The following is a 27,511-nucleotide window of genomic DNA, read 5'->3' as shown; positions in this document are numbered from 1 at the left end:
GATCCAGAACAAAAAGTGCTTTTTATCATCTGTGTCTGTGTTTTTTCCTTGGTAAAATGTTAGAGTTGATAAATCCTAACTCGATTTAAGACTTATAATTCTGACAAGAACTCCTGTTTTTTTTTTTTTTTTTTTTTTTTTTTTTTTTTTTGGTTTTGTTTTTCTTTTTTTTTTAACAAAGCATAACAAAACCAGTCTGAGTCTTTCAGGAGATTCCAGAACCGAGAAATAGGATATTTTCTCCTTCTGTAATGCAAGCATGGATTCTTGAATTGATTAATAAAAGACATTTCATCCATAATGCTGTAGTGTGTGCTGTGAGATAGCTAGCAATCTATATGAAACTCAGAAAATTGATGTCAATTCCTATAACTTAATTCCTTGGTCTTGAAATTAATCTTATACCTAAAATATATTGGTTTATAATGTTTGATAATTACATTGCTAATAATCTCATTTGGTAATGTCTTGTGTCACTGATTTTTCATGGCAGAAGTCCTTTACTTCATCAGTGTCCATACAGGAGCACTGCCTGCATCAGGAACTGATGCAGATGTATTTATCACAGTATTTGGAGAGTGGGGAGATTCCTGCAAAAGGAGACTAGGGAACTCACATTTTGAAAGAGGGCAGGTTAGTACTGAGCCATTTTCCTTACATGTTTTTTTTTAAATGTATTTAATTTTCTTATTTTCTAATACTGTGTTTCTTTCCAATTATGAAATACCAGCATAGATGTTACATCTGGTAACCTGTGGAAAGAATGTGTTGCTTGCTAAGTATAAGCATTTAACTGAATTGAGATTCCAGTTTAGGAATAGTTTGAGTACAAATAAATTTAAAATCCACAAACTCTCAGTAAATGTTCTTAGAATCTGGAACTGCATCCAATGATATATGAAATTCCATGGCTTAATTTACACTTATTTGTGAACCTAGTATAGAAATATCAGGGCTATTTTCTGTGACTGCTCCTTTAATTCTTTTTTTTAATCCACCCAGATAGAGCTGAAAGAAAGATTTTAAACATGTTAGCTACTATATGTTAATTAATCCATTTATCTGTTAAATTGCAAACAAACCTGGTTGTAAACCTAATTGTCTGCTCAAGATAAATCCTAGGAGAGATTTTCTGGTTAACCTTTGCTTTTTACCACATTAATGATTATATCTACACAGCATGTTCACCCATACCCTGAGCTGAGAGCACTAGATCAATTCATCCTGTACAACTAAGCAGAATCCTCTGCATGTTTTCATACTGTTATACTCTCATGCCTGAGATGCCGTAACTTTCCTAGGCAACCTGTTCCACTGCTTCCCTAGCCCTGCACTTAACTCTTCCATCACTAGCTTTATTGTGTCTTCTTGAGCTTAGAAACTTAGAAACCAGCCACATCATTTTGTTCCAGTCATACTTTAGTCATTGATACTTTTTCTTCCATGAATTTGTATAAATTCTTCTATAGACATATGGTAAGTGTCCATAGCCTCCTGTTTCAATTTAATTGCACTTGACCTTCTACCTGAGTAAAACTAAACTTTCACATACTACTTCAATCTCATTCCACATCTTTCTTTGGAAAACACAGTGAACATTTTCTTCCATGTCGCTTTCTCTTTGCTTCTCCCTTGCTTTATAGAACTTTATCCTCTGCACTTGTATTGCTGCATTATTTTTTGCAAAGAAGAATGTCTCTTTAATCTTCCTACTTAGACTTTTCTGTATGTTGTTCTGACTCTTCAATAATACTTCCTTTTTTTCAGATGCCATTTTTTTTCAGAATCCTGCTGTCTTAGCCCAAAGTGTGCTATAATGATACAGGAAGAGCTTTATGATGTTGATTGTCTGGATAATATTTTAAAAATACAGATTAATCCTTGGCATTTTTGAGCAAGGGCAACGGTTTATGGCAACTAGAAGGGTTAATCAAAGGTGTAAAGGCACATGGTCAGTGACGTAATCTGGAAAAGAAGTCTGAAAAGAAATAATTCACATGGCATTTCATACTGGATGTTAATACAGAGCCAGTGACACAGCTGTTAGTGATAAAAAATTCATGGCCACTGTGTTGAGCTGCAGAGTGCTCAGTGTCTTCCCAAGAAGTTCCTTTGTTTTCAGGGAGCAGTTTTTGTGCTGCAGACAATGAAAGTGTTCTTCAGCTTAGGTATTTTGTGTGTTCATGTTCTTCATTGTTCGATGGGTTCCTGGGAAAGGGTTGAGCAGCGGGATGGCAAAATGTTCTGACCATACTGAGCTATTTAAGGTAATAAATATTAAAGCTGGTAGCAAAGACTGCAGAAGAACCTCATACACAGTGAATGGGTAATAAAATGGCAGAATTAATTCTTTGTAGCTAAATGAAAAGCAGTGGCTGTGAAGAGGTATAACCCCTTAAATTTGCACGCAAAATGAAGGGCTCTGAAATATGAAAGTAGTAGGATGTCATCTCAGTAGAAGCAAAACAAAAGGAAAACAGAACAAAACATGTTTAGAAACTATTTAAAAAAACAAAACCAAAAAATCCAGCATCTTCAAGGCAGAAAACACAGTCATGCCTCCAAAGATGTTCACTAGTGCAGATGCGTAATAGATGCTGTGTTTTGTTGATTCACTTGTTTTTAGAAGTGCAAGAAGAATGTCAAGTGATGTGAAATATCTTCCATACAAAGAACAGTGAAGCAAACCTGTATGTTTAGTCTGGAAAAGAGATGATGAGAGGAAAGGTGAGGGAGACAAAAAATATAAAATGGCATAGAGAAAATAAACATTTCTATTTCTTTGTGAAATACAGCAGCTCAAGAGCATTCAATGTAGTGTACAGGTGGCAGATTCAAAACAAAAGGAGGTGGTCTTTTGCTCAATGTGTAATTAATACATTTTACTTTCTGGCACAAGATGTTGCAGATGGTAAAGACATATTGGTGCAAAAAGCCATTGCACATTGTCATGGAAGACAACTTTCGACTGAGGCTGTTAAGTGCAAAGACGTAATCTCTGCTCAGGCAATCTCTGAACCACAAATTGCAAAAGGCTAAGAGACTTTATATTCAAGAAGCATCTCTGTGTATTTGCCCTGTTTTTCAACTCTTCCACAGAAATCTGTTAGTGGTAGCTGTTGGCAACACTCTATGAGATGGACTAGATGGATCTGCAATTTAAAATACTACAACCAGTCTTACATTCCTTTTACATAGAAGTACATAAAAAAAAAGTTGGAATGAGGTTTTAGTAAGAGTTTCTAAGACTGGAAGGTGAAACGAAGGAATGTAAAGAGCAAGCTGTCTTGAGAGACAAGATTATGTCAGCAATATCCCTGAAAAATGTGGAATGGACAGGCAAAGAAAACAAAGTTAAGGAAACTTGAGATACAAAAAAGGAGATTTCTCTTGACTGATAAGAACATGAATATAAGGAAAAGCTAGGAAGACAGAAAACTTCAACCAAGTGTAAGAAAACAGATTAAAATGGGTTTGTAAAACAGTTTAAATAAAATCCTTTTGGCTTTCATTAATTGTACTTCCAGTAGTGTGTTTAATACAGTTCCAAATGTCTTTATGCTGAAGGGAAAAAAAGAAATGCAATGACATCAACCAAAAGTACATTCTTACTAATGCTGACGGAGCAGGCAATTTAATGTATTATTATGAGAATTCATTGGTAACAATGGGTGATTATGACCACTGTTGTCTAATGAATGTTAATTATTATCACAAAGAATGAAACTAATGATAGGTCCCTTTCTCAATTAGAGTTAGCTGAGAAGGAACATGAGTGTTAGCAATACAGGATATTCCTCTAAGTCAAAGGTCATGTAGACTGACAGGAAAATTATATTTGGCTTGGAACTACAAAGAATAAAATTAAAAAGCAATGAGTGCTCCTGAAAAGTTATTTGCAAGATGTTCCTCCCAGCTAGATCTTATTTTGGGCTACATATACTTACATGCAGGGGTATAACTTGCCATGGTAACTGTTTGAGGATATCGTGGATATAACAAGGTATGAATGCTGGAAGTCCTAAGGCTGTGCTAGGAATAATAACTTGGATGTTTTCTTTTTCTGATCACATTGTGGAGAATAGTCTGACTCAGGCAGGAGAATGGACGAGATGACATAATTCATTCTAAAAATCATCTCTTCCTTCATTGCTTTCTGGTCCTCATCCTTTTTCCTGCCTGGTGGCAAATTGGTTGGCAACAAATAAAAATTATAGCGTCTGTTTCTACTATCCATCTGGGGTTTTTTAATGTCACCCACACACATGCCCATGTATCTACCCACCCACTTATATTATCTTGCACAGAACACATTCATTCTCTCACTCACATAATTTATTCATCCCAACATGCACTAGTGCAGCTGCCATTTAGCTTTTGTTTACTGGTAGCCGTAGCAGTATTTAAACAGATGTCTATTTACATCTGAGGAGCACATCAATTCTTGCCTGTATGCGTGTGCAGCCTTAGTTATAGTTTCTAATGTCAGTATCTTCCTTTGTTTGCATAGCCATCAACAGTATTTCTGTTCAGAGCTGAATAATACAACATTTCCTATTTGAATAATAGGGTGTCTTAAAATGTAAAATACTTGAAAATATTTTAACATAAAATACCTTATCCAAACAGAAATTTAAGTTACCAGGTCTATCCTGATTCTTGAAGAACTCCCTTTGTTTCTTTTATGAGGGATTAGTTGAACTTCAATTTTCATGAGCTTTCTGTACGTTTTTTGACCAAAGGTTTGTTTCTACCTGAAACAAGGGGATGTTTTTTGTAATAAAACCTGAACTGCAGTGATCATGATGAAGACAAAATGTATATATTCAAGGATCCACATAGTTTCTGAACAGGTTCTCCAAATAAGAATGTCAACCTATAACATCTTTCCTTATTCTCAGAAAAAGATACTTCAGCATTGAAAGGAATTTGTCTTTCCAAATGCAAACTTCTCGAAGACAGAAGATAAGACATACGGTCTAATCAGTTTGCTATTCTTTTTGCCTCTCTCTTCTCAGGTTTGTGTCTCTGAAATGAGAGCAGTAGACCTTGGACAGTTAAGCAAAGTGCTTGTTGAGCACCATAATGTGGGTTATGGAGCTGGATGGTACCTCGACCAAGTTGTCATCCATGAATCAGGCAAGACTGAAGAACAATACGTATTTCTTTGCCAGCAATGGTTAGACAGTGGAGTTGGTGATGCACAGATGGAACGAACACTGAAACTTCTTGGAAAAGTCAGGAATGGAGTGTTGACAGGAAAGATTTATGGTAAGGTCCAAAATCCTCAAAACTCCTTCCAGGTTTGGTTTTAATTGTAATCCGTAATTTTGGTTATTTTTAAGGCTAAAACCAAACTACAGAAACAGTATAGCTTGAATGTGAACTGCCTCTCTCACACCTATTGTCTCTCCAAACACTTTCCTGAGATGGTAAATGCAATTATAATGCTCAGGGAAGAAAAACTAGAGCATAAGGAGATACTAAGTGACAGAGGCAATGAAGGTACTATGATTTTAGTTGAGATTAGGAAAAAAGCTGAAGCAGAAAGAAGTAGGTTGTTCCATATGGCATTCAATGCAGAGCAGAAGGCTCCTGCAACAGTGATGAAATCACAAGAGATACAAAAACTCTTTTAGCAGAATGCTATTTTCCCTTATGTTCATGTATTTGCAGAAAGCATTTGCTTTTATTTGCAGTTTTCTTTTTTACTTATATCAATGGCACAAGTTCTCACAAACAGTTAGTTGACCTGAAGTCAATATTCTATTCAAATTGTTTAATTGACAAACAACCAAAATTCAGAAACAACTTAGACACTAAAAACATGCTTTGCCAGGATACTGTAATTTTTAGCTCTCTCATGTGTCTTTCTTGAAGAGGTGTAAAATGCTGGTTTGGGTCCATTTATGAAAACTGAATCAGAACTGATAGACCAAGCTATGTAAAGTTTAACTAATCTGAAGGTGTGAATTTGCATTCTGTATCAGCCATTTTGTAAACCAATCTCTATTAACTTCCATGATCCTGCATATTTCCTTTTATGTTCAGAGAATTTTATGCTATACATAATTGCAGATAAGACTAATAGATTATATCCTCATATTTAGTCATCTATAGTTAGTCCACACATGAATATCTCATATCATCTAACAAAACAGAAATTATGGTACTGATACTACAGAAGAACAGAAAACCATGGAAATATTAGCATATTATGGGCAGCTAGAGTAGAGACAATTTCAGAACAAGAAATAGCTGTATTTCACCACTGCAAGTATTCTAAGTCTCTATTAAGTAGATTCCATAGGTGTCCTACATAGTCCATAGAGCGAGGCAGGTGTCTCCTGAGGGAAATTCAATGAAGTCTGACTGATCAAAATCTGTCACATCTTTCTTCACTGACAATATGAAAAGTGAGAGAAATCTTGCATCCTTCTTTATGCACCTTGATTAATGTCTGAATATAGCTGTGTAAAAACACTTTCCTTCCTTGGTTTCCCACACATGGACATAGTCCTCAAAAATCTGAGTAAAGATTTGATAATAATTTCAAATCAATGGTTATTAATACTCAATGATGTATCTATTGAAAATAATTTTTGGTCTGGGTGTATAATAAATCCAGAATTAATATGACAAGTGAACAGAGAGCCTATGAAGAATGGATAAATAAAAGACAAGTCAGCAAAGAGCAATATACCTTAGGGGTCAGAAACTATATGGATACAATGGAATTTACTAAATTTCAAGCTAAATCAGATTTCGTAAGAAGAAAAAGAAGCAGTAATGGTTCTTCAACCCTTTACTCATTAAAGGAACCTTCAAAGATGAGTAACTATTCAGGAACAATAGAGTGCAGACTTAAGATCACATAGGTATAATCCCTAAACAAATAGAATACCTTGTCTCTCTTCTCATTAAAGAACCATAATGCTGGCCAAGCAAAAAGCACTGTTGGAAGCAAAAAGCACAGTTACTAATGGGATGGGCTTACTGGAAATCAGAAAATCTGAAACACAAATAGAACTTTGAGCTCCATTTACTCAAAGAATGACAATCAGGGTAGTTGTTAGTCCAGTGGTAGATGTAATAGCAAGGATTTAAAACAATTTTATGAAGACTTAACATCAGCAAAAATAATGTCTCAATCTAAAGAATAGAAAGCATAATGTAGGTGAATATTGCCCTAGTAATTGTTCACATGAAAATCTTTATAACACACTTTTGAAGAAATGAATAATTGAGACAATAGAGGCAAACAGGAAATGAGAAAGAATGCACCATCTTTACTAAAGGTAGACTGTAAAAAAATTGATGATACAGAAATATTTTGCATAAGATAAATATAATGACATTTAATCTGTCTAAATTCCTGTATTGAATTTTATTTTCTCTATGGGAAATTATTATGTAATCACAAGAAAGTGAAAAGTAGGAGTAAAGGAAGAATTGTAAAGAGCTGGAGAAGAGACAATGAATATGTTAATGAAATCTTTCGGTGTTACAAAGCTGGGAGTGCTATCAGGAGATGCAGAGATTGTGTGATAAGCTTTGAGAACTGAAGAACAGGAATTGAATAGAATTCTGTGGCAAGCAGCTTGTATACAATTAGGTGTAAACTCAACTAGCTATTTGAGCTCTCAATTCTGATACATGGTCCTAATTTTAATTGTTTTGGGTTTTTTTAATAATTAGGAACTAACTAGCAGCTAAGGGTCCAAAAACTGTATTTGATCTGTATTGCCATGTTTTGTAACAATTTCTGCTACCCAAATTCATCAGCAGGAAGACTATGAGAAATACCTGAGTTTGTTATAAGATCATAGGATATTTTTTGAGGCAGTAAATGGCATGGCTATGGGGTCACTGTGACCCCACAGTGTATGCAGGCATTATCAGTGAAAATCAAAGTGGATTACTGGCTTTACAGAGAAACTGTGATATTTCACCAGCAATGCTGTGTGTAATTGTGGCCACTTCTGTCCAGAAGGACTGGATCAAGCTGGAATAGTTGTAAAGAAGACATGATGACAGAGAAAATGGCAATCCTTTGTTGTGAAAGGGTAGTGAAAAAAAAGTGACAGATTCAGAATAGCTAATGAAATGCTCAAAATGGGCACAATAGTGTTCTATTAAATTAATGGTGGCTTACACATCAAGGAGTGAGAAGAGTTATTTAAACTAACAAAGTTGTCATAAAAATAAATGGGTTTCAGCAGTCCACTAATGCCTTTACGAGAGAATGAAAAGATGTCTGAGAAAGAAACAAAGAAAGACTAGATTTTTAGCATTGCACTCTGTGTTGGGTTGACCCTGTCTGGATGCCAGGTGCCCGTCAAGGCTGTTCATCCTTTATCTCCTCAGCTGGACAGGAGGAAAAAAAAACCCCCACAATAATAAAAAGCTCATGAGTCAAGATAAGGACACAGAGAGATCACTCAGCAGTTACTACCGTAGACCAAGACATGACTAGGGTAAATTAGCTTAATATATTACCAATGAAATTAAAGTAGAGCTAAACCCAAATCTAAAAATGCCTTTCTTCTTCCTGGGCTAAACTTTACTCCCAATTTTCTCTACCACCTCCCATGCAGTTGTGCAACAGGACAGGAAATGAAGCTTGCGGTCATTTTTTATTTAGGTCTATTGCTCCTTCATCTTCCACTCCAGGACGAGGTCACAAGAGATAGTCCTCCCCAAACTTCTCCAAAGTGAGGCCTTCCAATGGGCTGCAGCTCTTCCTGAAGTGCTCCATCATGGGCTCCTTCCACAGGGTGTAGTCCTTCAGGAGTAAACCTGCTCCAGCACAGGCTCTCTCCATGGGGCCATAAGGTCCTGCTGGGAATCTGCTCCCGTGCAGTCTCCCATGAGGTCACACCTTTCTTTGGGACATCTACCTGCTCCATTATGGGATCCCCCATGGGCTGTGGATGGATTGCTCTGGTCCACTGTGGACCTCCGTGGGCCACAGGGACACAGCTGCCTCATAATGGTCTTCACCATGGGCTGCAGGGGAATCTGTGCTCGCCCTCCTTCTGCACTGACCTGAGGAACTGCAGAATTGTTTCTCTTGCATTTTCCCCTCTTCTCCAGTTGCAATTGTGCAAGACTTCCCACCCCACTTTCTTAAATACCTTATCCCAGAGGTGCTCTCACTATCACTGATGGCTCAGTTTTGGCCAGGGATGGGTCTGTCTTGGAGCAAGCAGGCATTGGCTCTTCTAATGGCTTCCCATAGAAGGCATCCCTGAAGCCCCCCTGCTACCAAAATGTGGCCATGCAAACCCAATACACTGTTTTATACTTAACTAAGGAGAAGGAAGGAAGCTGTTTTTAATTTGAATCTTAACAACTTTGTCAGAAATGATACAATTTAATTTATGTGTTATAGCAGCCTATGGCACTGACATATCCAACTGACATAGTCCTTCCATCTATCTGTATATCTGTATATCTGCAGCTATCTGTATATTGATAGTTTAAGGCCAGGTATTACAGTATTAAAGGGGTAAAATATCCTAGATTATGTCACATGGGAAGTGATAAATTTTCATTTGACTTCCATTTTTTCATAGATATCATTTGTTTCATTTACATTTAATGTTCATAGGCATGAAAATAGATTTAGGATTATTCATGAAGTCATAACACTGAAGTTATTTTAAATGATTTTACAGATGGTGAGTACTAAATTTTTGTGTCAATAAGTGCTGGATTTATGGCACAGATCCTCACCTGAACTAAAGCAATAACGCTTTATTTGCATTAGTTATAGTAGGAGACAAACACTTTCCTGTTGTGGTGAGTAAGATGAGGTGGAGGTGACTGAACATTCTGAAGCTGAGGTAGGAAGCTGGAGTTGATGGACATAAACTCCAGGAGTCTCTGATTCCATTACTCAAAGTAAAACAATTTCAAAATAGCTATTTGAAATTATCAGATCCATACTCAGTCTCACTTTGCATAAACAGAGCTAACTCATGTTATTTAAAATATTCTGCTCAATTCTGCAATAGCCTGGGTGACCAAAAATTCTGTTTTTCACAGTTTTTTAAAATTGAAACCATTACTTTGATAACCCTGTATTTTCCATATATTCTATTAACATTAATTAAAATCTTAAAGCTAGCTAAATCAGTGAGATCTTTTGGATGAAGTTTCTGATCTTCAAAACTGTCTTGTTGATTGAAATTTTAACCAAGAATCTGTTCCATATAAAGTTGCTGAAGTTACTTAGGATCCTACCTGACACCAGACTGCAGTATTTCTGTGCCTTCAGGGATCTGTCAATTCATCTCCAGTGTTTAAGTGTCTAAATGCTTCAAAAAGACCTAGTAAAAATTCTTCTGGAGTGTTTCCTGAGTCCCTAAAGTAGACAAATCTATATGATGCTATATAGGACTATTTTTAATCTCTCAGCAAACATTACTTCTTCACAGAAGAAATGGATAAAGTTTTGTACTTTGCTGTCATGATAATTGTGGTGAGGTATGATAAAAATATTTCTTTTCAAGTGCTGAACCAGTTTATCTCACCACCATATTCTTATAGTATGTATGGAACATATTTTAACGTGTTCATTTAAGTAAATCCCAAAAAAGTTAAAATGAAAATATTCCCTGACCGAAGGCAAACCTGATAACCAGTAGTATCTTGTAAAAAATATGCTGCTGGTGACTAGTGAGAAAAAATATTTAAAATCATCAGGAGATAGTTATAAGGGGAAGGGGGAGAAATCAACAGATTGTCATGGCTCTTCACAAGTCTCTAATGTGGAACTGGCAGTCTCATCTGCACGGTGCTCTTGGACTGGCGCATCTCTAAAGTATCAACTACCACTATGAAAGGATTGATGTCCAAATATGCTCCCCACTAAATCAATAACAGTGAGTTAACCTGTCATGTGCCAGTATTTGAGCTCAGTACAAAGGTGGGAATGGGTTGCTAGTCCCTCACTAACTCAGCCTGTTACAAATCTATGTAGTATTTTGGATATTCAGCAAACCTGTTCATTTTTTTTCTACTGTTTTATTTCAACAGGGACTTGGGATATCCATGTCACAACTAGTGATATTTCTTCTAGTTCCATGAACCCTAAAATGTCCCTAACTGTATGTGGTGGAAAAGGAACTTCTGCTTCAGTCACATTCCCCAAAGGATCCCTTAAAAAAGAGCAGATCTATGAGACTTCTATTGAACTAAGTAAGAAATTTAATACTATATTCAAAGTTCGCCTAGAAATTAAAGAATCTGGAGAAGGAGAGAGTTGGCATTGCCGTGAGGTAAAAACTAAAACCTAAAGCAATTATTTATTGTACCTCTATTATTTTTTTTTTTTTTTTGCTTTCCATATTTTGTTGTTATTTCTTCCTGTCTTCAGTCCTGTCTGAGATTGCTAAATTTTTAATTTACAGAAGCTGCAACAGTTGTGGGGTGTTAACCTCAGAGACTGCTTAAAACACTAGGATAAATATGGATAACAAAAATCTTGTGAACTTAGGTGGATTTCTGGAGAGCCATATATACAGATGTGCTATCATCTTTAGCATATCAGTGATGTCTTTTCAGAACTGTACTCACTGGCATACATTGCAGTATTTACATAACTTCAAATTGGCTGTTACATGTTGTAGAGTCAGTGATCCATGGCAAATAATTAAGGCAGACACTAGAAATGCATTTTGATGAAACTATCTGCCTTTTAAGTTGGCATGTGAAAAAAAGAAGTGAATAGCAAAAGTGACAATCTTTCTTCTGATATCCAGCTAAAACCTGACATCACACTGAAATTGCAGTGGCATTTCTCTATATGAAAAATTATCTTCATCTTCTGCTGGAAAAATAAAAACAATTCTAAAGGAAAGATTAATCTTCTTTAAAATTGCAGACATGCTTTTTGTCCATTACTGTTTCTATTTTGTTCTTATTAAAAACTGGAGAAAAAATAATTTTCCTTTCAATACATGGCATTACTGAGCTGAACTCCCTGACATTTAAATGGTAGGCAGGTTGTTAATTTCATCTTCATAGCCAGATGAAATAGTCATCCAACAAATCTATCAAAATTAAGACTGCTTCTGGAGTATTGTAGGAGACAGTAAATCACAGCAAAAATTTCAGAGCAGAAACCTGGCAGTTGAAAACAGCTACATCAATTAGTCCGCTTTACTTCATTAGCTCAGAACAATCACTCAAAGCTCAGTTTAAGAGAAATCAGCATAATTTAAATAAATAAGGAAAAGATGCACAGTAGGAAGAGGTAGAAAAAGAAATTATAAATTAATTATAAATTATAGATTAATTATAAATTTTCCTGCTTTGGGATACATGTCAATTATGTGGGTTTTAGGGAGAAATTTCCTCTTATTCCATAGTTTTTATAGCAGGACTGGCTGAATCCTTGTATAAAATACGTAGGTTGGTATAGGAGGTTGTGGATAATATCTATTAAAGACAACTTAGCAGTGTGTTTGCACTGCTGGTTAGAATCACACGGTCATTTCTATGCTATTTTGTTTTGATTTTATGAGATTGTACCTCCAGAGAGTCTGAAATTTCCGCCTTCTATCAAAAGTAAATGCAGGTGTAGTTGGTTGAATTCCATATTTATATTCAGGCTTCATTCTTATAGCCATAACTGCAAAATAATAATCCTGATTTTTTGAGGAAATTAAAATAATTAGAAAATAATGTCTAGAACAAAATTAATTAAGTTATGCCTTATTTCTTCAGCATGTAATAGCTAATATCTTCATTCTTGCTTTTTTCACTTCTTGAAAAATAAAACACAGTAAATAAAATCTGAGTTTCAATAAACTGTTGAGGAATATAGATATTATTATGAAAGGAAAATTGTGATAGCATTATACTTCACAGTGCATTTTAAAATCTCTTTTCAGTTTGTCTGTCGTAATGAAAATTACTAAGAATCTTTTGAAGGCAAAATAATGCTACAATCTCCCAGTGACAATTCCTAACCAAAGCTGGTTTTGCTTACTGGCTTAAAGGTCTGGATATTTTAGTGAGTTAGGTCACAAAGAATTGAAATGAGTGAATTATATGTGCCCTTTTTAACACAGGGTTGCTTCCCACAAAGTATTTTCAAATAGGTTCTTTGGTCTAGGTTTAAATAGTTTAGAAAATGGAAATTTATCTCAGTGTAGCTGGTAGTACCATACTGCAAGATATCTCATTATTGAAACAGGTTTTCTTATGGAAAGAATAAGCTTCTTAGCTCAGGGTCACAATTTTCTTAGTTTATACACAGAATTCCATAGAGATTGAAATTAATATCAAACTCTATATATTCAAGTGATACATATGTACTGATATATATATGTATATATATACACACACATGTCAGAAAGCATTCTTAATTTTTGTGTTTCAGTTTTTTTCCAGAAACATTTCTTTTTCTTTCTCCTGTTACTTAGAATAAGAAAACCTTCTGCACTGAAAAATATTGTGGCATATTGACATTTTACACAAGATGAAATGTGCCCATATCAACACTTCTTTTTCTTCTATATGCTGGATGAATAGGTTACATAAAGGAAACTTTTTGAACAATTTCAAATATTTTTTTTCCTTCACTGCAGACTCTGCAGCAATAATGTTGACAACATTTTAATTACCTTTAATTGGGAAAGACATTTATTCCTTCTCATTTAAAAGGCTGTTTTCAAAAGCATTTTAGAAAAAATTATATCCTCTTAATTTTAAATTTTGAAATGATGTGTCATAGCTGTTTAATAGCTTGTCTTTAGCTATAGTTTGCATTAGAGAGCAACAGATGCTGAAGTTATCTATTTTTGTTCCTTTGATAAGGTAAAGCTTCAACACAGAGAAACTAAAAATGTTCTAGAATTCCCATTTTGTCATAAGTTTGCTGATGAAGAAGAAGGAAGAGTGACTGAGCTTCCAGTTCTCACAGCTGGGTCTCCTTTTCCAGCAGGTTTGTCACAAATTGGAAACACTGGGAGAGATTTGGTCAGTGATGATGTCCAATTTTCAGAGCAGTCCAAAGGATTTTGCAGATATTTTCTGTTAATTTCCACCATGGCTAGGTCCAGTCCAGTCCAGTGTTTAAAACCAGTATCTTACAACCTAAAACTGAGCATTGTGCCTTCAGGTCTGATTGGTATCAGTTTGTGACACATAAAAGAGCAAGCATATGGTACTGAAACTATTAAAAAGGTTTTGAACAGTATTCAGAGTTTAGCTTTTACTCAATAATATGATCTGGTTCTCTCACAAACTGAGCAAGAGAAATACAGAGGAGATAACTCTTGTGCAGTAATTTCAGACAAGAAGGAGATCCATGCCCCCGCTACCCCAAACAGATCTCTTGTTGTTTATGTCCCTAGAATTGCAGGCATTATTTTCCTGTGACCCAGCAGTTGCATGCCATCCAACTCCATCAGTTATGCCTTGGTCCCCTCAAGACTGGATATGTTTGGTTCTTTCTGTGTTTTTTACAAGGCTCTATAACCAAAGTTAGAGAAGAATGGAAGAACTCTTATCTTAAATGAATATTCTACTATGACAATATCCTAGGCTACTTCAAAAGTTAAGGGTTTAGATCAAGCGCAATCTGTATATTCTTGCCTCTCTCGCTGTGCTTTTAAAGTTAGAATCAAATAAAACACTTAGACAGAAGCTTCTTAAATGTGAATTTGAGAAAGTGTTGATGAGAAATTCACTGGCAAAATTCTTTGCTTTTAATTAGTTCTTAGATTTATTTCTTAATGGAAGAACACAGATATTTAAATCTTTAAAAATGCTGCTCCTTTTTCTAAAGAGCATTTAATGTGAGGACAGATACTTTTGCTTTATCTCTCCCCACATTTTTTACTCCTTTTGAGTTGAAAGTTTTGGGGATGTGATATCTTTCTTATTTTAGGAGCCACATCACCAGTGTGTTATGCATTTCTCTGGGAGTACAAGCAGGGATTTTGCATAAGCAGCCTTTCAAGGAGTGCTCAGCTGAAGGGTTGTGTGTTCACACTGTGTGTTCTCTCACGTGTCATCTCCTCTCCCGAGGCCAATAACTCCAGCTGGTGCAGGGCAGAGTGAACAGCCACTGACTGGACCATGATCCAGAGGAAATACAAAAGTTGTTTTCTTCCTGACAGAGTCCAGCTTTGTTTGAACTCGATGAGGCTCTGAGCACAGACGTACTTGTTGAGTGATTTAGTATCATCCATAGCCTAGAAACTTTTTCATTGGAGTGTCACATATTTAAATGCATGCAAGAGGTGATAAGAGTATTACTTACAGGCTTTTATACCAACTTGTTATGTGTTAATTTTTAATTTTTTTTCTTCTGCCTTTGTTTCAGGCCCACTCAAATTATTTAGCTTGTTATTCTTTATAATAGTTACCCTTAAATTCTAATTACAATACATCTATGTGCTTTTCCAAGCAGTACACTATGTTATGGTCCTCTGATCACTCCAGATAGGATGAAAAATGAAAATATAATAGAAGTAATTTATGAAATAACATATATTAACTGGTTTAGGTTTGGGAAACCTTTGCTCTCTTTTTCCCCACAGTGAAAATCTATGTTCTCTACATCACCACGGGAGCTATCCCTGAGTCAGGAACAGATGCAGATGTGTACGTCATGCTGCAAGGCTCCTTGGGAGATACTGGCAGAAGAAAGTTAATCAGAAAAGGAGGCGAAAATTTCATTAAAGGAAAGGTATACTTATAAGTTCTGCAAGTTATTTTTCACTTTTAGAACACAGTCTAATTACTGTGGATTTAGTGGGAATAGGGAAGTCTATAAAGTCCATCTTACAACACTCTGTGATTGTTTGTCTATCAATATCTCAACCTTACGTGGGAAATACCAATCCTTATGCAGCTGATGCTAGCAACACTGACACTAATAAATTGACTATACAAGTGCTTTTATATTCACTTCTACATTCAAATTTTAATACCTCTTTTCTGCCCATGCTACTTGTCTGACTATGGCACCTTTCCCTGATTTCTGCTGTCTACCCTTCAGTCTGACTCTTGCTCTCTCTCCAGACTGTCAGAACTACCCTCCATAGTTTTCTTTGGTGTACCGGGAGGGTCTCTCATTCACTGTGTGGGAGTGAGGCTTGTAGCTCACAGATATAGACCAGTCAAAGCCCAATATTGCTGCAGGATAAGCAGAAATTGGAGGGAATTTAGGTACTGAATGTGCTGCAGAAGCGTGGGTAGATTTACAGAAAAATGCATGTCTTTGACGTAAAACCTTTTGCTCATCTGAGGCTGTGGACAGAGGGAGTGAAATTTTCAGCTGAAAAGATTACGAGATATTTTGAACATGGAATAAACAAAATGCTTGTATTTACTCTGGTTCTTTTTTGAAAACAAATTTGAGGATTGAAACAATTTTTTAAAGATTCTAAAACAAATATCTGTTACAGAAGACTTGGTTGGAATAGTTGAAGTTGGAATAGTTGAAGTTTAGAAAAATATCCACCAGTGTCTTGCAACCAGTAAGTTATTTTCTTCTGTTGGTGCTGTCTGCCAAAAAAATGAGAGTTTCTCTAAGGATACAAGCTTAAAATCAGTCTAGACTGATAACCAAAGCAGAGACATGGTATGTGTGATTAGGAGGAGCTCAGCTCCAGGCTACTCCTAGCCTCATCAATTCAGTGGGAATTGAAAGTGGGTACTATATTTCTGGATTTCAGCTACTTGAAATACTTATTCATAAGAAAAGTTGGAGAGTTTAAATCTTTATTTTTAAGGGATTAAATACTGTGGATAAAGCTACTCAGTTTTGATAAAGTCAGATTTGTCTTCGCTAATGCTGAAGTTCAGGTTATGGTTTACTGATAAGCTGATTTAACTGAATTTTAGAGCCGCAGTCCTTTTGTTCTCATAAAGTAAAGTTAGTTTAATATAAGTTTTACTAGATTCCTCCTTAAATCATAGTCCCACAAGTGAGTAATCTGATTTCTAGTCTGGTAGTTTTTAATGAAGAGAGACCAGGGATACACATCTAGAAATGTTGACTAAGAAAGCAGAAGTGAGACACAAAGATTTATAACCTGAAGGGTAGTTTTATAGTATTAGCATCTACTTCAGTTTAGCTCAGAATTTTTCTCTCTTACAGAGTAAGATGCAGATCTGGCATGTTGCCATCTCTTCATTATTTATTTGACATTTTATAGGAGCAGTGTGTGAATATAACACAGTATCCTTATATTTCTAAATGTAGATATCAGCACAGGAGGATTTTAGGGCTCTAAAAGATTGTTTGTGGATAAGTAATAGAGAAACACATACAAATCTTGATTCATCCATTGTTCTGTGAAAATAAAGGTATTTGGTTAATTGAAAAGTATAAAATTACTCTGCAAGAAAGACTCCTGCCTGTGCAGCAGTATTTCTTCATTATATGTTTTGGAAATTTCCCAATGTTTTCTTCCCTTTAAAAATAATCTCCAAAAAGACTCTCAAGTGTAGAATGTCTCTTTCTGCACCAGCCCAATCACATATTGTGCCAAGCACCCCTGCAGTCAGAGATTCTGCACTTGGTGGTTTAGGGGATTTGGAGTATAACAGGCAGAATTTGCATTCGGAATCTTAACAGTTGTTCTGACATTTTAAAATGTGCTTTTCCTTGCAATAATTTTTCCCCTGACTATACAGCAAGAGCTAGTGAACTGGAACAGTGTTTTCTGTTTGAAATCACATCAAAATATGGTGTTAGTCTCACAGAATGTCAGGGCTGTTACAAGCAACAGTTTAGCTATGCAGAAATACATAGAAATGTTTAAATATTCAGCAAAGTTTGCAGTGGATTGGAGATCTTCTTCTCTCATTTAACACATTTTTTATTTTCATGAGCTAAGTTACATGATAGTAAAAGAGTGAATTAGCATCTTATATCTGAAAAGTTGCTTTGTGCCTTTCCAAAGTCCTTACACCTGTGAGACCATCAGAGAACTTGTAGGAGAAGTAATGTGCATGATATCATTAATTCACCAGTAAGGCCCTGTAGCTCACCCCTGAGAGGGCAGCGCTGTCACCATTGAGAGCTGAGCCTCTGGTGATCTACTCATTCAAAATAGTGTGAGGACTTGTCCTGCAAGAACCATAGTCCTTCAAATTGCTATGACATTGATGCCTTGTTTGATGTTCTCCTAAAAGCTGTGAGGACAGACAACTCAATCTCAGCACACATCATGCAGTGCAGCTTTCATGAAATCCTAATGGTATTTATTCATGCTTCGTGAGTCAGTTTAAGCCTGATACATGTTACCCGCTTATGAGGATTTTCTTGAACCAAGTATACTCAGTTCAGACACTCTGTGAAAACCAGGACCCAGTTGTCTAAAATCCTTACAGTATCTCCATGTTTCTTCTGACACGTAATGTTTTTTCAGCAAATGTCATTCTTGATGCTTCTTTAGATGGCCTTTGATAGACTTGCTGTATGCTCTGTCATATGGCTGTGAGTTACCCAAAAATTTCCTCTTTGAGAATGTGTTTTTTTTCAGATCAGTTCCATCAAAACCAGCAAAATACACTGAATATGTTATGACTGATATTTAAGTATTTTAATCTAGGTTTTATGAAATTGGCCAGTATTTTAAGTATTCCACTTTATAGAAGCACTAAATTCTCTGACAATTTTTGCTTCATTCTATTAGTATTTGAAAAGATATATTCTTTATCCTGCCCTATATTTAGACATCAGCTCCTCAGGTTGGTGCCATGGTAACTGTAGCACATACAAAAATTTTCAGTGAGAGGTGACTGTTGGTGCTCAGTTTCAGTACTCACAGATCAAGCACTGACAATTAAAAAGAAAAAAAATTGCCAAAAAGTCCATGTGTGCCAGGATACACTAAGAAGAATCACAATGTGGGGCAGTGTCCTGGGGTCACAAGTAGGAAGCCAGTGATGTCCACATCCCACCACACTGACAGTGCTGCTATTTTGTGACTGCAGATAAACCTTCTCTTATGGAAGGCATGCCTGACATAATGATTAAATAGGTGCCAAATGTCATTGATCCAAATGTATTAATCACAGCAGCAGGCTGTTGGCCAAGTCACTGTTATAGAGAAATGAACACTAAATCAATCTGGTCATCACAGAATCATAGAATTTTTTGGGTTGGAAGAGACCTTTAAGATCAAGTCCAGCTGTTGACCCAGCACTGCTAAGTCCACCACTGAACCATGTCCTTGACTGCATGTTTCCCTGGGCAGCCTGTTCCAATTATTGACAACAATTTAATTGAAGAAATTTTTCCAAATATCCAACCTAAACCTCCCCTGGTGCAACTCAAAGTAATTTTCTCTTATGCTGTGTCTTGTTACCTGGGAGAAGAGACCAACCCCAACCTGGTTGCAGCCAACCTCCCCTCCAGCCTTCCTCCTTTCAGGCAGTTATAGAAAGCAATCAGGTCTCCCTGAGCCTCCTGTTATCCAGGCTAAACACCCCCAGTTCTATCAGCTTCTCCTCATAGGATTTCTGCTCCAGACTCTTCACCAGCTTCATTGCCATTCTCTGGACTTGCTCCAACACCTCAATGTCTTTCTTGTAGAGAGGGGCCCAAAACTGAACACAGAATTCAAGGTGTGACCTCATCAGTGCTGAGTACAGGGGGACAATCACTGCCCTGGTCCTGCTGGCCACCCTATCTCTGATACACGCCGGGATGCCTTTGGCTGCCTTGGCCACCTGGACACACTGGCTCATGTTCAGCAGCTGTCAGCCAGAGTCTCCAAGTCCTTTTCTACCAGGCAGTTTTCCAGCCACTCTTCACCAGCTTCATTGCCATTCTCTGGACTTGCTCCAACACCTCAATGTCTTTCTTGTAGAGAGGGGCCCAAAACTGAACACAGAATTCAAGGTGTGACCTCATCAGTGCTGAGTACAGGGGGACAATCACTGCCCTGGTCCTGCTGGCCACCCTATCTCTGATACACGCCGGGATGCCTTTGGCTGCCTTGGCCACCTGGACACACTGGCTCATGTTCAGCAGCTGTCAGCCAGAGTCTCCAAGTCCTTTTCTACCAGGCAGTTTTCCAGCCACTCTTGCCCAGTCCTGTAGCATTGCATGGGGTTTTGAGACCCCAGTGCAAAACCTGGCATTTGGTCTCACTGTATCTCGTGCAGTTGGCCTTGGCCTTTTGATCCAGCCTGTCCAGATCCCTTTGCAGAGCCTTTCTGCTCTCCAGCAGATCAACACTCTCACCCAACTTGGTGGTATCCACAAACTGACTGAGGGTGCCCTTGATCCCCTCATCCAAATCACTAGTAAAGATTTTAAACAGGACTGGCCCCACTGCTGAGCCCTGGGGAACACCAGTAGTGACCAGCCAGCAGCTGGATTTAACTCCATTCACCACCACTCTCTGGGCCTGGCCATCCAGTCAGATTTTACCCATAGAAAAGTGCACCTACTGAAGCCATGAGCAGACACTTTCTCCAGGAAAATGTTGTGGGAAATTGTATCAAAGGCTTTCTTAAAGTCCATTTTAACAAATTTCACAGCCTTTCCTTCATTCACTAATGCCATAGAAGGAGATCAGGTTGGTCAAGCAGGACCTGCCTTTCATAAAACCATGATGGCTGAGCCTGATCCCCTGACTGTCTTGTGCGTGCTGTGTGATGGTAGTCGAGGTGATCTGCACCATGACCTTCCCTGGCACGTAGGTCAGGCCTGTAGTTCCCTGGATCCTCTTTCTGACCCTTGTAAATAGATATTACATTTGCTAATTTCCAGTCAATTGGGACCTGTCCAGTTAGCTGGGACTGCTTGTAAATGATGGAAAGAGGTTTGGAGAACACTTCTGCCAGCTCCCTAGGTACCCTTTGGTGAATCTTATCCAGACACATATGTGTGTCTCTGTGCTGTAGCAGGTTGCTGGTCCTTTCCCTTGGATTGTTGGGGCTTCATTCTGCTCCCTGTCTCTGTTTCACCCCTCAAGGGGCTGGAAGATCAACTGGTCTTGCTATTAAGAGACTGAGGCAAAGACAGCAGTAAGTACCTCAACTTTTCCCTCAGCCTTTGCCGGCTCTGTTTGTGGCACTCCTGGTTGCTTGCACTCCCTCAGGGCTTCTTCTGTACATGGGGGGAGCTTGGCCACCATTGGTTCTGGCCTTATGTCCTGTCACCTGCTGTGGCTCGAGCTGTGGGCTCCTGGGGGCTCTCTCTGCTACCCCCAGGTTCCTTTGGGAAGATGCCCCGTGTGCCACGCTGCAACGCTCAGCTGCTGATTGTGCCAGAGCTGGAGTGGCTTACCTTGGCCACTTGACTGCTACTTTTGGTTACACCATGTTTAAATCCATTTGAGCAGAAGGATTAATCAGAGGGAACTAGGAAAATATGGAGTACCATCATAGTGAAGGAAAGGCTGGTAAAGGTTGTCAGAAACTGTGAGGAGAAACACAGAAAGAAAGAACATTATTAAAGCTTTATAAAATCCTAGGAGACAATGGCAAATGCCTGAGTCATGCAGTTCTCATTGATACCTCCAGGATGGCATTTTCCAGTCATTGGTTACAGTCAGTGAGAGATTTATAAGGGACAGAGTCAGAACACCCCATTGCAATCACCCAGCTTGTCTATACAGCACTGGCCAATGTTTAGAGCTGTGTGAATAATTAATTTTGGTTTCCTGACATATTCTTGTAGGGTGAGACACCACGTAAAATTTATTGCAAAAAAATTAAAAACTGGGCAAAATTAATTAATGTTAAAATTAAATGCAAGAGGGGAGTACTTCATTCTGCCTATATAGATCTTGAAAATAAATCATGTAAGTGACATTTCTAAAGCAGAAATGCATTTTGCTTAGTTTTACTTGCCTGTACTGTACACATTTGTTCTAACATGATGGCTTAAGCATATGCTGGAGAAAGAGAGTTCTGGTTACCTTCTCTCTTCATTTGAACATTTATCTTAAAATGAAATTAGTTAACCTCAGAAAGTACCTGCTGCTTTCTTTGAAGGAAATTGTTTTATTATATAGACTTATTTTAGATAGGCCAAGTTGGGTAAGTGAATTTTATGCCCTGTTCATTTCAGGGTTTTGATAAACAAGGTAATTTTAAAATAAAATGCAGCTAAATTTATTAGCTTGATTTATTTTAAAAAAATCTTAAAATAGTTATGGTTAATACAAGCATGCTTTTTTCAGGAAATAAAATATTCAATCATTTTCCTCAATGCAGCAAGAACTAAATTAAATTCAGTTCAAGTTAAATAGTTTAGAAAATATATCTAACTCCAAATGAATGGTTAGCAGCGATGAAGTTTGAAAGTTGTTTCAAAGCTTAAGGATACTTGTTTTTTCTTTTAAATATTAGAGATTCACACTGTTTTCTGTCTAAATTTGTCAAACTTCAACTTCTTGGAATTGAATTTTGTCACACTTTTGACTGCTAGCTTGGATAGCTCTCTTACACCAAATTTCTACCGCCTCTGACAGTATTTATGACAATAAGAAAATCAGTATGTCTTTGACAAGTTAAATAGATTATTCTGCTTGATTCACTGAAAGGAAGGCTTTCCAGTGATTTATTAACTCTCACAAATCTTTTCAGAGCACTCTTCAATTTAGCACCCTACTACTTCAAGTGTCATAACTGGAGATTGTATTTGCATAATCTTTGAAATCTTGTTTTCTTCCAGATAAATCATAGAAATACTAAAGAGTATAAGCTTATTAACTGGCCTCACTGCAATGAGATGTGCTTGAAAATATTCTCTTTTTACAGCTGCACTTGGAGACATACAAGTTAGACATTTTATTATCCCATTATTATATTTGATTATAGTGTCTTAATCAAAATATCATACAATGATATGCATTTCTGAAGTTGAAGAAAATTACATTCATCCTATTTTCTTTGCCTGTTAAACTAGATCTCAAACTTGGACTGTTATTCAATCAATCCAACAATCAGGCTGCATCAGATGGGATTGAATCTCTCCAAAGTGATGGCTGTCTTATGTTTGTTTGTGTTTTGTTGCTGGTTTTGCTTGATTTTTAAATCTTTTTTGTTTGATATAATTTATGATTGCAGCTTTGGATGTGGCTGATGATACTGATCTATGTAGCATCCTTTTGCATTTTATTAAATTCATATTAAAGTCTGATTGAAATGTTTTTACCTAGTTAGCAGAATGTTCATATCTACTGATCACTACAAGATGCCCCTATTCTTTCTTACTCCTGTTTTTGTTTTGTGCATAGAAATCTTGTTTCAAAAAGATATTTTTACAGTTATACTAAGATTATTAACATAAGATCAGTGCAGGGCAAATATATTTGGGGATACCAAATATACCCATATTCTTCTACCCATATTCTACCCATATTCTTTTACAGATTCTTCACCAATCTTGTTGAAGACTGATAAACTATGATAAATGTGGGTTATCAGAAACTTTGAATGATTCATTCATTATAATCTATGTTACTTTTTTCATGCAGAGATAAAATTTTTCAATGAATTTACAGCTGAGATAACATAATACAAAATCATACTTGCAGAAATGTGAGCCTAGAAGGAAATTTAGGGTTGGCTTTTTCAGATGCATGAAAATTCCTGTTTTTAAATAAGCATGTTTAAAGAAGCATACAGAACACTACAAGGCAGTGAGGGCACAGTCAGAGGCACTGTTCATCTTTCCACTGAGGTGAGCCAAGACAGAATTGCTACCAGTGCTTGTCATCACTGCTGTTTACCACCCAATATTTCCACCTCTGAAGTCTGCTGGCACAGTGACATTTGCTCTGTCCAAATGTTTATTTAGTTTAAGCAGTTCATATCATTAGTGATTTGGGCTTTTTCACTTGGTCTACATCGATAAAATTTTGCTGGAGATTATTTTATGGTGTCCTGGCCCAACTAAAAAGGTGATAACATCCATCTAAGTGAAGGTAGTGATGTGACAAGCATTTGGGACAGGGTGGAGGGATTCTGTTCAGCACAACTGGAAGAGCCCATAGGACCACAGTCTGAAGGGGCAAAAGTGATTTTTCTCTTTTTTCTCCCCTTCCAGGAATGTTTACACACTGTTTCTGATTGGGCTCAGTGTTACAGGGGACCTTAATTTTGCCTACCTGTGTTAAAGCTCCTTTGTTTTCAGTGCAGTTTCTCCAGATTAACAAGTGAGATCAAAATAATCAGGCAGCAAATCAATAGGTTCACTAAGCTTAATAGAAAAGGTCCTTTATCTAGACATTCTGACTCCTTTTCCAATAAAAGCCTATTAAAATGATACTAACATTAGCAGTATGGGAAATCACTTGTGCATACAGGTTGATGAAATGAAGCATATGGTGTGTCTTGACTTGCCATTTTCAGTTCTTCTGGGAATATCGTCATTAACCAACCATCAAGTCTCAATACCGAGCCTGTAAAATGATTGGCATTTATAAAGGTAAATATTGCACAGTGACTGTTCAAATGCTTCTTCTGTTACAAGAGCTATTGCAGCTGCTGCAGACAGTGATATGTTGCCAGCACTGTCACAGAAGAGTACTGAATAAAGTCATAATAAACTGGGTCATAGATTCAAAGAAAAGGCTCACAACGTGGGTCCCTGGGAAAAAAAAAAAAAAAACAAACAAAACAAAACAAAACGAAACAAACAAAAAAAAAATTTGAAGAAAATATGAAAAGGATTTAAGAAAAACCCCCAAACTTTAAATATTCTGAAAGAATTGCTGGAATTACTGTTATAAAGGAATTTTTTACTCCTTATTTTCTTAGCCAAGATGCATGAAAAGTACCAATTCTGGTTTTGCTAGGGCAGCTCTTCTGGGTCACAGAGGATGTATGACTCTACCATTGTCAATCTTAGCTGCTCAGACTGGGAGAATATCTTTCTTTCTCCAGGCAATGTTAATTAAGAAAATTTAGTGGGCTGTACATACATACAAATTGTTTTAATGCTATTCTGAGAAAATTCAATATAGGCTCTGCTGAATTAGACAATATGTATTATTATCAATATTTAAGGTGACTTCTCAGTTCAAATCTAATTTGCTAGTAGTAACTAAAAAACAATTAACATTTTTTTCCCTAGGGGAAAATTATGAAGATAAATTTTATATTCTATAGGTTTGCTTATGTTCTGTGTATTTTCTTCCTCTCTCTTTCTCTTTTTGCAGAAGAATTAACCCTCCAGTAATTTTGAAGGTCCCCATTTGTAAGTCAAATAAAAGATAGAGTATCATGTGACATACAAGACCTGTCAACAACTGGAGTATTTAGAATATTTTATGCCTAATCCATGGTTTCAGATGAATCTGCAAAGCTATTAGCTAAATTATTAATAATAATTGAATTTCATAAAATTAGAATGAAATATACGTCATAATCTCTCTGTTTGCAGACAGCTTGAGAGGAGAAAAGTGAATTAAATTTAGCAAATAAATTATCTCTAGCCAATTGTTTTTAGCTCTAACAATTACAGTTGCTGCTCTTTCTCTGTTCTTTTTTGGTCTCTTGACTAAAATAAAGCTCATTACACTGTGTAGATTTTCAAATGTACACATAAAGAGAAAATGTAGTCTTGTCTGTGAGGTGAGTTTACCCCAGATGACACAATTTCTAGTCTATTTAATAGTTCCTTAGCTTGTAGTTTATTAGTTTGAATAGTCTGCAGATTTGTCCATGGATTTCTGAGATTTTACATTCTCTAAGGTGAGGTCTTTAAAATGGCACATTGACAAATGTTAAAATACTGTGTCTAACAGAAACCAAACATCAAAGTTTTCACAAATGTTTTTTCCATCAAAATATATCTTATTTTCATAGGAAAAAGGAAGTGTAAAACCTTATGTGTCTTAACTTTACTTAACTTGCTTTTATCTGTGGCTGGATCCTCCAGGTCATGGATAACCCATAGCACATGCTGTCCCTGATTAATTAAGTCACTAAGTTAATAAGTACTAAAAGTTTGTTAACCATCAAACTTGGTGTAAGTCAGATCCAATTATTCTTCTCAGGACAGCCTAAGCCTAGAAGCCAGAAGATTATCGTCTGTAGTTTTCCTATATTCCTAACTCTCCTTTCCAAGGGTGGATCACTGACAACAGATTTTTTGGAGATGCTGATGATCATGCCACTAAATTAGTCATTCTCTGGAAAACTCTTTTCTCTTAAAAAGAAATTCTTCTAACAAATATCTGACAAGAGCTTTCTCATGTGTTTCCAATAAAATAATTTTGCTTGTTTCAGCTGGGGTAGAATTAATTTTCTTCCCAGTGGGTGTATGGGGTTGTGTTTTTGAACACAGAGCTGATAACACGGAGATGTTTCTGTTATCACTGAGCAGGGCTTGCACAGAGCCAAGGCCTTTCCTGCTTTTTGTGCTGCCCCACTGGTGAGGGGCTGGGGATGCGTGGGAGGGTGGGAGGAGACACAGCCAGGACAGGTGACCCCAACTGACCAGAGGGACATTCCAGACCTTATGGCATCTTGTTCAGTATAGAAAGGCAGGGAAGAAGCAGGAAGGGGGACATTTGGAGTGATGGCATTTGTCTTCCTAAGTAACCTCTGCACATTCTGGGGCCCTGCTCTTCTGGAAATGGTTGAACAGCTGCCTGCCCATGGGAAGCACTGAATCAATTCCTTGTTTTGCTCTGCTTGTGTGCATGGCTGTTTCTTTGTCTATTAAACTTTATTTCAACCCACGAATTTTCTAGCTGTTACTATTCTTGTTCTCTCCTTGATCTTGCTGGTGAGGGGGTGAGCGAGCAGCTCTGTAGGCCTTGGATAATGCCTGGGGTTAAACCTCAACAATCATGCTTTCCTATAAGCATAAACATTTGCAAGAACTATCAGCAATTTTAGTATAAATTTTTGCATTTTGTGAACTTAAAATATTTTTTTTTTACTGACAGATACAGGGGTCTGTATGTTTTTAGTTGTCTGTGTTTTTCAGTCATCTCCTAACTGAGTGTATTTTTAATACATTTCATTTAATAAGTGTAAGAAATTCATTTTATTCAGGCATGAGGGTATAACTTTACCAATCCAATTAAAGCTGGAATAAAGGAGTGATCAAATTAATATCACAATTAATGTAAATCAAGAGTTCAAATTAACGGTATTCAATCATCAAATTAGTCCAATAGGTAATAAAATAAAATGGTTGTGTTGACACTAAACCTTAACTTTTTTATTTAGCTAAGGAAAACATGAAAAGGAGCCTCTTTTCCTGCAGTTCTGCACTTCATCTAGAATTTCAGCTGTTCCAATGTATTTGCTCTGCTGTTAGATTCACTAAGCTGCTGATAACCTTGACTCCTTGTGAGGAAGTACAGCTATTTAAGTGCCTCTTTCAGATTTTTTCCTTAATATCATAGTCTCATTTTCCCATTTCACATGGTAGCTTAAGAGTGATAATGCAGATGTGTTGATTAGATGGTACATTATAGCAGTTTTTGACTAACATGACCTTTCTGTCTACAAGTTATAGAGTAATCAGTAACATGTTGATTATTATTTTTAGGGCACT

The 27,511-nt window shown here is 36.8% G+C and overlaps 1 protein-coding gene across 1 annotated transcript in view; it reads left to right on the top strand.

The window, feature by feature from the left end:
- Window positions 1-27,511, top strand: part of RP1 (RP1 axonemal microtubule associated) — a 163,494-nt gene that overhangs the window by 118,556 nt on the left and 17,427 nt on the right. Inside the window, exons 42-46 of the mRNA XM_041473763.1 lie at window positions 494-633; window positions 5,019-5,271; window positions 11,044-11,285; window positions 13,831-13,957; window positions 15,561-15,709. Coding sequence (XP_041329697.1) covers window positions 494-633; window positions 5,019-5,271; window positions 11,044-11,285; window positions 13,831-13,957; window positions 15,561-15,709 — 911 coding nt within the window. The remainder of the gene's footprint in view (window positions 1-493; window positions 634-5,018; window positions 5,272-11,043; window positions 11,286-13,830; window positions 13,958-15,560; window positions 15,710-27,511) is intronic.

This window comes from Pyrgilauda ruficollis, unplaced genomic scaffold (assembly GCF_017590135.1).
Source record: "Pyrgilauda ruficollis isolate IOZ18807 unplaced genomic scaffold, ASM1759013v1 scaffold30, whole genome shotgun sequence".
Lineage (NCBI taxonomy): Eukaryota > Metazoa > Chordata > Aves > Passeriformes > Passeridae > Pyrgilauda > Pyrgilauda ruficollis.
Note: the sequence above shows the minus strand (reverse complement) of the source record. Positions and strands in the feature narration are given on the sequence as shown.